This window comes from Ochlerotatus camptorhynchus, unplaced genomic scaffold (genome assembly GCF_037179485.1).
Source record: "Ochlerotatus camptorhynchus isolate MF236.1 unplaced genomic scaffold, CSIRO-AGI_Acam_v1.1 ptg000953l, whole genome shotgun sequence".
NCBI lineage: Eukaryota > Metazoa > Arthropoda > Insecta > Diptera > Culicidae > Ochlerotatus > Ochlerotatus camptorhynchus.
In genome coordinates this window covers 71,917-84,153 of record NW_027041394.1, presented here as the reverse complement: position 1 = coordinate 84,153, position 12,237 = coordinate 71,917, and the positions used below count along the sequence as shown (strand labels likewise).

The window sequence follows — 12,237 nt, the reverse complement described above, 5'->3', positions numbered from 1 at the left end:
AAGTTACCCGCATTATCAAAGATACCCCGTTTAACGGTACTTGAAACTGATTTTATTATGAATTGATTGAAGCCGTCTTTCTTATTATATTGGATTTATTACGTCACTAGTGGAACATCACGCTGGCCCTCTTTTTTTTTTCTTTGATTTGTTTGACACCAGGGAGGCAACTCCCACACCTGGACCCTAACTATCGACCCATCAAGTCATGAACCGGAGACCAACGGCTTTACTTCCCTTCCGAAGAAAGGCATGATCAGAGATGTTATGCCTCAGAACATTCCGGTGGCGCCGACTAGGATTGAACCCTGGCCTGCTGGGGTGAGAGGTTATTACGCTTACCACTATACCACCGGCGCCGCTCACGCTGGCCCTCAACTTAGTTTTCTAAATGCAGTACCACAGTTGTTATTTGCGAGCTTTCTAATACGATTACCATTTTTGCTTTAGAATAACGCGGATAAACACTTTTTTATCATAATTTATATTTTTTTCCAAAACTCTATACAACGGCACCTATACTTTCAACTTATGTTGTTTAATCCATCTTCTATGTAAAAAGTATGTGGAACGCAATGGTGCTATCAAATCAAATATTTAAATCAAATACTTTTATCCACTAGCAGTGTTAACAAAATTAAAAAAAAAATCAAATCTCATCAAAGCTCAAAATTACGCTTGATTTTTGTAGATAAAAATCAACTAGCACACAACTGCGGTTGATATTGCAAGCTGTGATGATGCAATTCAGAATATCAAGCTAACAAAACTCAGCAGCTGCAAATCTTTCCAAACTGTGGTGAGATTGAGTTTCATGATTTTTGCTCTACACCCGAACGCAACCGAAACATCCATAACGATTGGTAGCAGTCGCTTCGTGTCTGCCATCGATGAAGATAAAAAAAGAGATAGCACTAGTAAACCTTCTCTTTCTTAAAAAACGAGGTGCAACGGGATCATTTTTGCGTCGATTCAACTCCCAGCTTCAATCGAGGCTTCAACTTTACACGTTGTGAATAGTCTCGCAATAACAAAGGAGTTTGTAAAATCAATTGTATGACATTTTGCTCCAATATTACGCGTGATATTGAGAGCGTTTGAGAGAGGAAACATATCAATTTGCTAATAATCACTGTCCACAAGTAAAGTCGTTGGTTCCCGCCTATCTGTGTTGATGGGTGCGATATCATACACATATGAGGAAGCTGCTCTCTGTACATTCGATTGTCGGTGATTGGCACTAAATTGCGAAACGGAGACCGACGGCATCCTCGAAACATTAAATCCACAAAACATTCCAATAATGTTTTAAGATGGAAAAGTAATCTTAAAATTTGGCAACACTGGAAACAATGTAGTTTTGATTTCATATTTTCTTGCTTAAAAAAATATTTGAAACTTTCTGTTTTTTTCTTCATTCTTAAATATTTGAAACAATAGGTGAGAAAAATTAGTTGTTTTACTTAGAAGAGCGCTCGAAAATAAAATTGAAAAAAATAGAGTTTCTCATAATTTTTGGAATTCTTTGATTCAAAATTCTGTATCTCAGGAAATACGCATATAACATTTTGTTGCGTTTTTTATATAAAAAAAAAGGATGGGGAACACGATGGTGATGTCAGAATGGAAATCTGAAAGTACACATTCCGAAAAAAAGTATGGTTTATGTTTTTAAATGCAAATATAAAAAAATTGGCAACACTGCATAGACACAATGAATTTGTATTAAGTTTACTTGTCTAATTTTTTCTTAAAAACATTCAACAATGTAAATCAAGCTTTGTTTGTTCCGAAGATATTGATAAAAGAAAGTAGTGCTTTCTTGAAAATCACGAAAAATAGAAAATCCTCCCCAGGCCAAGGGGTGCTTCGATTGGCACAAAAATGTGAATTCATAAAAGTTAGACCAAAATAAACATCCGCTTCAAATTTGGTTCAAATCTGAAGCGGTCAATTTCAGTTTTGTATTTTTTCTCGGCGCATGCCGATTTTCATACAAAATGGTCAACTTTGACATGATTCAACTTTGTTAATTTATGATCAATTGAGCTGAAACTTTCGCCAAAGAACTGCAAATATGTTCAATTTTACGATAACAAAATACTAAATTTTTGGAAGCACCTGCCGGAAAGTGAGACACCAGGTAAAATTGTTCAAAATAATAGCAGTTTTTTATTTAAAAATTTACGTGCTGCAAATATGTTAAACATTTTTAACTATTATGTACATTTGTTGAAAATTATTAGTACTGCTATTATTTTGAACAATTTTACCTGGTGTCTCACTTTCCGGCAGGTGCTTTCAAAAATTTAATATTTTGTAATCCTAAAATTGAACATATTTGTAGTTCTTTGGCGAACGATTCAGCTCAAGTGATCATAAGTTAACAATGTTACATCATGTCAAAGTTGACCATTTTGTATGAAAATCGGCATGCGCTGCTATTTAATCGAAAACAACTGTATATATGCCACCAGGCTTTTCTATATACATATATCTCAGCCATTTCATAGCAAAGCGATACAGTGATTCTCATAATTTCGTAAAAATTGAAAGTTTTGTTCCTTATTGCAAAATAGTAGATCCGTTTTTTTTGTCATTAGGGTGACCATTTCTATGTTAGGGTGGTCAAAAAATCGACTGTAACATATCACATTATCTATACTTATTTCAATTTCTGATCCTAGACTACCATGACATTCATAGAGACCGAAAACCTCAAGGAAAAATATAAAAACATATTGTGCCCTCTGTCTACAAACCATGAATCCCAAAAAAATCAAATACCGTCAATGTTTTTCAATAAAAAAATCCAAATTTCTAAACATCATTATATTTTTTCCTAAAAAAATATTTTAAATTACCGTTCAATTGATATGTTGATCTTTAAAACCAAATGTTTCAAAAGTTATGATTTTTTTTAAAAGAGTCATATCTGAAAAAAATCGGTTTTTTGAACCACCCTACCATGGAAATGGTCACCCTTATGACAAAATAAATAAAATATAGGTCTAATATTTTGCAATAAGGAACAAAACTAGAAATTTTTACAAATTATGTGAACCACTATATCGTTTTACTATGGAATGTCTGTGTGTGTATATAATACGACATCTGTGTGTGAGTGTGTCTTAAAAAGCAATATATATTTTGTTTTATATTTTGAAAGAATTTAATTCCTTTCATTCATTGCATTACTAGTATAGTGCTTATGTCATTCATTTCCTGTCGCGATAATTTTATTCTAGCATTATTGTTGGAATGATTGGTTAAATCTTCGAATCTTTGCGGTGACGATACTTCTGTTGAACTTAACACTGATGGAATGTATTTCATGATGCAGATGCAAAAATAGACATCCTTTTTCTGACTCTGAAATAGGCTATTCACCGGTATCTCAATAGTGCTTTGGTAATGATTGCAGGAACAGTTGCTTGAGTTCTCTTGAGGACTTACGATTAGAAGATATTAATCCGTCAAATCTGCTGTTTTTAAGAAAAATACATTTTATCGTTTCTTTTTTATCTATACGTATTCATCCGATGTTTACATATGATGTTTTAGATTTTTTGTCGTTCATCATTATTTGTCGGCAGTTTTTAACTGATCGTTTGTTTTTTTTTTAAATCTATTTTAATAATCTAATTAACTTCTAACTTGATTTACATGTTTCATTTTAAAAAATCTTATAAATTTTAATAGATCACCTATATAACAAGTCCTTATATCAAAATTTAATTCGTTATTATTGCACTATTATGTGTGGAGCCGATAGTAACACAGTGACTGTAGCGATAATCGTAAATAACGTGAATACAAAAAGGCAGAATCTGAAACAAAACAAACAAATTTTAATAAGAATGTCAAAACAAAATAATGTCGAATATAGAAGAAGGCAAAACACATACACAAATTCACAATTTTGATTAACTAAGGCAATTGGTATATGACACTTAAGCATCTGTATCTTAGATCGAAAATTTGCATTTCATGTAATTTTACGGTGCATCTAGAGATGGTTGGGATTAAAATGATCAACATTGCTCCACACAGAGCAATGGATTCCAAATAATGTTTTGCTAATCATCAACTGAGCTCATTTCAAGATGAAATATCAATAGTTATTACGTGCAGGCAGGGTGTCTACTCATTTTGCTAAATAAAGTCCTCGGAGATTTCCAATTCTTTCTAGGACCCCAACTAAAATTTCCCAGAGTAGTAGTTCTGTGGATAGCTTTAATTCTGAGGAGAATTCTAAAGGAATTCTAAGCAGATTTTTAACGGAATTCTAAGGCAATACAGAAAAGGGTTTCTTGAGAAACCTAAGGATAATTGCCAGGGAATTCTGGAAAGAGACTTCCAATAAAACTCTGGCAGCATTTTAATTATTTTGAATGAGAAGTCCTAGGGGATTTGTGGGAGAATACTGTGGATGCTGAGAAGAGTTTCTTTGAAATCTTTAGAAGAAATTTGGGGGATCGTGATTCTTTGATGAGGTCAAGAGGATTTTATATAAAATTATGATGAGATGGAGGGATTTCTTTAAATCATGAAATATTTATGTTAGCTAAATTTTGAATAAAAATGTGTTTCCCTAGTGTACTGGGCTAGAAAATCTATGTATGTATGTATGTATGTAAGGTAGCCACCATCCCTTCGAAGAAGTGTACTGGGCTAGAAAATCTATACAAAAATATTCATTCTGAAATTACTTGCTTGTATTCTGCAGTCCGTTGAAAAAACTGCCACTCATTCCTATATTACATGGGTACATGTAAGTTTTTCTAGAATTAATATTTTGATATAAAACCTGTACAAAAAACGTGTCTGAAAATTACTTATTTTTTCCAAACAATTTTGTCTCACACATACAAGTGACATTTTGAGTTATGATTGGTTGAAAAAAATCGATAACGTTATTTTTTAATTATTCGCCGATTCTTAGCTCAAATGCAAATGATTGAGTAAAACAAGCAATTATGCAATTGTTTTCAGGAAAATCGGAGAGCGCACAGCCTGAAATTAAATTTGTATTTTGCTATTTGTCCGTGAAATTTTCATTACAAGCAGAGGTACAAAATATCATAGAAATTAGATGGGGAAAAAAATCACGACATTTTCCGCCCATACGTCTTTATAGTGAATTTTTGTTTGTTAAAAAGCCTCGTTATCTCCTCTGATTGCAAGTACATACTGTATTTAGACTCTTTTTTTAAATCCCGCTAATTTTTGCAAACATTGGCACCACTGAATTATGGCAATAGCGCTCAGTAAACAGAAAAATACGTTTGCTTACTGAAATATCAAGTGCGCAATTGTACTGAGATTGAGTCCGACCAGGCTGTGCTGGAAAAATCTGCTACATTGCTTGCGTTCTGCAATTTGGCACTTGTTGTTTGATCTTCTAACATTTTACAAAAACTAAATTATATTTAGCAATTTTTAGTTTTACAGGAGCAGAAAGAAGAGACCTTAGAATTTATGTGATGAATAACATGCTAGTTGTGCGAACATGAAAAAATACAGGAGTCCGATGTTTTCGATCACTTTTTGCTGAGTACAGTCAATTACAAGGATACCAACTGGCATTATTATATGGTGCAAAAACGATGAATTGAATTAAACCCATTTATAAGTACTCAAACCCTAGTGACTTTCAGCATTCGAAACATCGATAAACATGTATAAACTACCTGTCAACAACCATTGCGGCGAATTTCCAGTCACTGATCAATTCTGCTTCTTCATCTGCTTTCCTCATTCGATTCGTTATGAACTGCAATTCCTTCAGAATATAGTGCAAATCCTTGTGAGAGCATCCGGACATAGAGTGATGCTCTTCTACAGTAGTGGGCCGAGAAAACCTACAATTAAAAAAGAATGTTACTTTTTTTTTTGTATCCGCACAAATGCCGTTCGAAAAAAAAATAAGTTTATGTAATGTAGTTGGGTGAAAACCTTTAAATCTACAATTACTATTAGCCGTATGTTTTATTTCGGCAGGATCATCGACCAATGAAACATTGTCGACAAAAAAAAACATTAAATTTAGATGCAATTAATTGTTCTAACTGTTCTAATGCTATGGACCACTGTATACAATTACAAGACTTTAATAAAGATTTACAAAATTACCATAGCTCTTTGCTGTTGTTTTGATGTGTACCTATTCCAATGATTGGTACTATATTATCTACAAAACTTTTTGTACCATTTGTTGTTTTTCCGTTTAAGACGCAAAAGATTCAAATTGTACCAGTTGTTCGAGTTTTTCAAAGCAACGAACTTTTGCGCAACTATTAATCTGGTACTCGTTTTCAAAGCGTTATTTATATCAGCTGTAGATTCATCTAAATTACCGGTCATGGAAAATACACGCTCCTCTCAAGAAGATTGGAAACAGTATATTTCGAAAATTTACTCCAGCACGTAAATTTTACAAAATGCTTGTTAATATTGACGTTGTCTCGAGCCAGTTTTCTAAAACTTCATCAAAATGCTGATCACTAGAACTGGGAGAATGATACAAACCACCATAATTCTCGCGCAACACGAGAAAATGGCCTATCATTGTTGATCGATTCTCTTATTCGATTTCCTCTTTCGCGAACAACCCGCCTGCAAATGAATTTGCCTTCAGTGTGTTGATTCAGGCGCAAGCTTACATCATCTTCTGTCGAACTGTGCTGTGCTGTTAACGAGAAATTCGTTTATGTTGCCATGGTAAACCAAAGAGAAAGTCGATGAAGAGAATCGATCAACGAGGATAGGCCCTTTTCAAATGTTACGCGAGAATTATCCATCTTCATGCCATGCACAACTGTAATGTGCAAGTACCAGTTACTTCGTTGGTACGAAGGTTGAATTGAACTGATTCTTTTAAAATACATAGCAACACCACCAGTGGGTCTAGAATGCGATAAACAAGCAGCAACATTATTTATTAAATTATTTGTCATCAACCAGTGTAGACCGTTTTGCAATTTTACTTAAACGCTAGTTGTTATTTACTTCGAGTACTTGCATAACATCTATATTTTATTATTGATGCCTCGTGAAGAATGTTTGTTTAAGTGTACTTTTATTCATTGTTATGTCAACGAATTCACTGTATAAGCAAGCAGTGCTGATAAAAATCATTTCTTCTACACTCAAATAAGCTGAAAATGGAGGCAACCTTGAAAGATAAACCAACTACCTGCATGAATTTGAATTTTGACTTGATAACATGCTCTTGATCAAGGCAACCGCTGAGTTTCGAAGTCAACAATCTTTTTTATTCATTCAAAGATACGTATTCATTATCGCCTGTTCTATTGTCATATCAATATTCATAATCATCTTGGTGGGGATGATTTTGAGTATCAAATGTGAAATGATTATTTTCGTTACACACAAATATACCGTTGTGGAACGTGTTATGTTGCTTTTTTCACTCAGATCGATGGAAGATTATTTCCTTTTGCAGAATTGATAATAGTAATAATAATATCGAGGTTTTAGGATCTGCAACCGATAATATTCAAAATAATCATTTATGGCAAAATGAATTTGATTTTTTCGTTTTTGAGGAACGTTTCCGATTTTGACAATTTTGGGTTTGAAACTCAAACGGTGATCAATATCAATAACCTCATATTCATCGATGTATAATGAAATCGTTTGTTCATTTCACTCGTACGTTGACCGTACCGAATATTTTCAAAACCATCGCAATTCATCTACACTGGGTAGAACCGCTGGGCTATTTTTGGCATAGTCTGTTCTTTAATTGTAATTTTTTTTTCCCTTGATTTGTTTTCCGTCGATCTTGTTTTCCGTGCTGAGCACCAATGCTACCGACGCCAGAGAGGCAGCTCCCACACCTGGACCCTACCTATCGACTCATCAACTCATGAACCGGGGATCAACAGCTGTACTTCCCTTCCGAAGGAAGGCGTGATCAGAGATGTTATGCCTCAGAACATCCCGGCGGCGCTGACTGGGATTGAACCCAGGCCTACTGGGGTGAGAGGTAATCACGCTTACCACTACACCACCGGCGCCGCTAATTAATTGTAAATGTCAAACAAATTTATATACCGCAGTGAGCGAGTGGGGGCATAAAAAATGATATTTTCCAAAATCTCTGGGCTGCTAACTCTTTGCGAAATTACATCGTTTATAAAAGCAATCATGTTGAACTCTTTTCGCTTTTTGAGCTCATCTAAATCTAAAATTGACATCAATGCTCAACCCAGAGCCCTACGGAATAATTAAATGCTGCGCCTGCCCATACAGCAAACTAATTAAAGCATGTTCGGCGCAATCGGTGGTTTACAGAGACTCTTCAATAGAGTCTCCGCACTATTTGACTTTGAGCTGACTCGCCAGTTGCTTCGCCGGAGGCTTAGTTCGTTTTTTTTTTCTAGATCAGTTTAATTTGTCTAGCAATGTCCCCTTTTTAACGAGATAACTATTGACTCATTGATGTTTAATTTAAGTACTTTTCATGTTTAGTTTAGGTTACATCATTGGTTGATGTTTAGTCATAAATAAATAAATAAATAAGATGGAAGTGCAAAACGCGTCCAACCAAACTTTCTTAGAGCAAACCACAAGAACTGCTTTTAAACTGATTCAATTTTTTTTTATTATTATTATAGTCACTTTAACGCTCTTGGGTCATTCGTGACTTGTCCGGGGGTGAGATTTGAACTCGTGACTTAGGCGTGAGAGGTATGGATGCTAACCACTACACCGCACAGTGGTTTGAATGCTCAATATCACGAACTTTTTTATTTGCGCCTTCAATGTCGGTTTTTTCACTATGGTGTCTTTAAAAGAGTTTTTGCATAAAATAAGGCGCAAAGACTAGTGAAAGGTTTTAGTTCGGAACTCCACCACAGGCGGCGCTGCAAAATCTAACTTTTTACATTTACAAGGTAGGTATGTGGTGTCTTGAGCAAAGTTGTAGATAATTTTACTACAAAAATCTTTGCTGAACATCCAAATCCTCTATATTCCTTAGTTTTTGAGATACGTAGCGTTTAATATGACTGTTCAACAAAATTTAATTTTTTTTCACTTTTTATAACATATTTAAAAAACTATAGGTTTTAGAAGACTATAATGTTCAACAAATATATGTATTTTATCACAATACAAAACTTTGTTCAAGACGTCCAAAAGGTATCGATTACACAGACTGAGTTATTCACAACTTTAGTAATTTTTTTTACATATTTTGTGCCCTCACAGACAAAAATCCGGCAAAATCCGGCAGGTGAATCTTGAATAGGATGAAAGCTTGTTCAAAAGTGATCTCAAATTCCATTGAAACATTTGTCCCTTTTAGTATCCTCGTTGATTGTTTTGTATTTTTAAAAGGTCGTTCCGTAGTTCAGTGTCAGCGCGCATTTGTCAAATACTGAATCGAAGTAGGCTCAGTGATAATATAACAATGTTTGGTCACACATTGATCGGTTTTGCAGCATTAAACGCATATCCCTTAGAAAATGTGAAGGTTATTTTTTCAACATTTCCGTAGCAGATCCCAAAAGTGAGAAAAGCATGTCTTTCAACAATGAAAGTAAGTACAACCATGTAGTTAATAAGTTATTCAGAGTTAATTTCCAATTCATGATATAATTGAGTAATCTATGGAAGTTATTTGTTTGTGACAATTTCAAAAATAGTTTAAATTATAAGTTATCAAATAAAATTTCAGTTGAAATCGACAGGCGAAAGCTTTTTAAACTGTGGAAAGAATTTAAGGGAAACGACATTGATAAATCAAACGTTGTGTCGAGAGAACTTTTTGACTGTTACGGCATTGAAACATAATCAATGCCGTAACAGTCAAAAACTTCTCTGGACCCAAGTGGCAGCTGAAATCAACCATTTTGTGAAGGCGACATGAAAATATTAAAAAAAAACTGTGGGAAACCCACAACTGGACTATGCTTGAAAGCAGTCGTGGTTATCTCGATAGCCCCTTCAAACTACCACAGAAAGCTGTTGATCGTTTCCCTTGTACTTCTGGATCTTCCCGTCGTGGAAGAAATCTTTGGAGGTTGTTAAGAGACGCAAGACGTCTGCAATGCGGTCTAACTACCCAACAGATGAACTTGCATTTGCAACCCAAATGAAATTACGTGAGGATGGTAAAGAAGATACAGCGTTCATTGTAAAACAGGCAACGCAAACAACTCCGACAAGAGTCGTGAAAATGGGTTCGGCTATGCAATCATCCAAAAATGGCTTTGTACCCTATTCGGAGACGGAAGCTCTTGCGTTAATATTGGATCTTAATTTATCGAAAGACCAATACGAAAAGCTTCGTAATGGACCTCTGGATCGGAATGTGCCTTTGTATCCGTCCTACTAAAAAGTGCTGTTATCCCAATATGTCTCGTCTTTTCCTTGTTCTTTGTTCGTCTGTGTTTGTTTCCATTTCGTCTTTCGGAAATCCCTCAAAGAGGTCATTGTCAGATAGAGGTAACGATATCTCCAACCATTCCTTACCTTTGTCTGGTGGTAAGTTGGGACCTTCTTCCCGTGTGTCTTCCGTACTTGGTTTTACCCAAGCATGACATTTTAACCTAGCCTAACTACTTTTTCTCTTTTTTTACTATTTACACCTTAAAAACTAACTATCACTAATAAGTATATCACTCTATTTAATATTTACAAGTATTTACACTAAGAACAAACTGTTAATTTATCGAATTAAAAGGAAAATACAGAAATTTTTAATCAATCCAAACCCACGCGGTTTGTAAAATTCGCTTCACTACACTTGACGCACTATATGGCTTGGTTCGTGTGGTCCGCTCTTAACGACGGTTTGAGGAGAAGTAAATTTATTTTCTCGTTTCTTTCAACTGATTCTTATGTAATTTGGGCCGCTTGCATGTGTCGGTCTCGAGGCACGAAAATTTACATGACTTTTTGGTAGTGTGTATGTAGGGTAGAGAACTACTTCTGCCTAAGCGCCCATTTTGGGCCTATCAAGCAGAAAATATCGAATTCGGCGTTTACAGGTAAATTATGCTTTTTGTACGATACTTTAGTTCAAATGCTACCAAACGAAGTCAATGAGAACGCGTGACATGAATGTTTGCACCCAATATTCTCAAAAACAAATGAATCCGATAGGCCGAAGTGAATTCATTGGCGTTTCAATGGCGTTTCAATGCGTTAGGCCGAGTTTAGAATCCGTAGGCCGAATTTGGCGTCAAGAAATAGTGTTAGACTCTTAACAATATCTCAACAATTTGTTTCCCTTTATCAAATCTTACGGTACGTACGGAAAGGTAAATAAATTTAGAAGCCATCAGTATTAATAGCATTCCGTTTGGTTCTAAACTACGATAGATTAAGAAAGACTAAGTGCGGGTTGTGCTTAATAGGCCGGAAATGGGGTAGTTAACCCTATCATGATATGGTGCCCAAACTATGCTAAAATATTCGAGAAATGGCCTCATATATGTAACGTTAAGTTTTTCGATTGTGTAAGGATCATTGAAGTGCAAACTAAATCTTTTAATGAACCCGAGTATGTTGCTTGCTTTGTAGGTAATGTTACTATAGGTTAACTTGGAGTCAAGGATAACACCTAAGTCCCTGACTTGATAGCATCATTGGATTGTTTTCTGGCCAAGAGTAATTGTGTCGTGTATTACAGGGTGCTTTCTTGTGAACGATATAGAATTGATTTTTTTTACATTTAGTTTTAACAAATTTTTCTAACACCATGTGTAAAAACGTCAATTTCATGTTGAAATATTTGAAGATCTGGTGCTTAAGATATCTCCATGTATAGTTTCATGCCATCAGCATATACAGAATCATGAATTAATTTCAAAATATGTTCTATATCGTTGACAAATATAATAAACAGCAATGGACCAATATGCGAACTTTGTGACACACCATATGTTACATTAACATGATTAACATGGACAGATTTCCTTTAACAACATTAACATGGACAGATTTCCTTCAAATCTAACCTTTTGCGTCCTCCGTGATAATTACGACACGATCCATTTCAGTAGCTTAGGATTGAAGCCTAATTTGGATAGCTCAAAAAGCAAGAGAGGCATATCAACTCTGTCAAATGCTTTACTTAAATCAATATACTACGGCCCTGTGGTCGGAGGTGAGGCCGGCAGGTCAACTGTTGAATTTCATACTGTACTGGAAATACTTCAGTATGTAAGGATGCACAACAAAAATGAGCTGTGTTTGTTC

General features: G+C 35.0%; 1 protein-coding gene across 1 annotated transcript in view; it reads right to left on the bottom strand.

The window, feature by feature from the left end:
• Window positions 1–14: 14 nt before the first annotated feature.
• Window positions 15–12,237, bottom strand: part of LOC135715568 (acetylcholine receptor subunit alpha-type acr-16-like) — a 50,976-nt gene continuing 38,753 nt past the window's right edge. The window contains exons 3-4 of the mRNA XM_065238779.1: window positions 5,694–5,864; window positions 15–3,830 (exon numbers count right to left, since the gene is read on the bottom strand). Coding sequence (XP_065094851.1) covers window positions 3,746–3,830; window positions 5,694–5,864 — 256 coding nt within the window. The 3' untranslated portion in view covers window positions 15–3,745. The remainder of the gene's footprint in view (window positions 3,831–5,693; window positions 5,865–12,237) is intronic.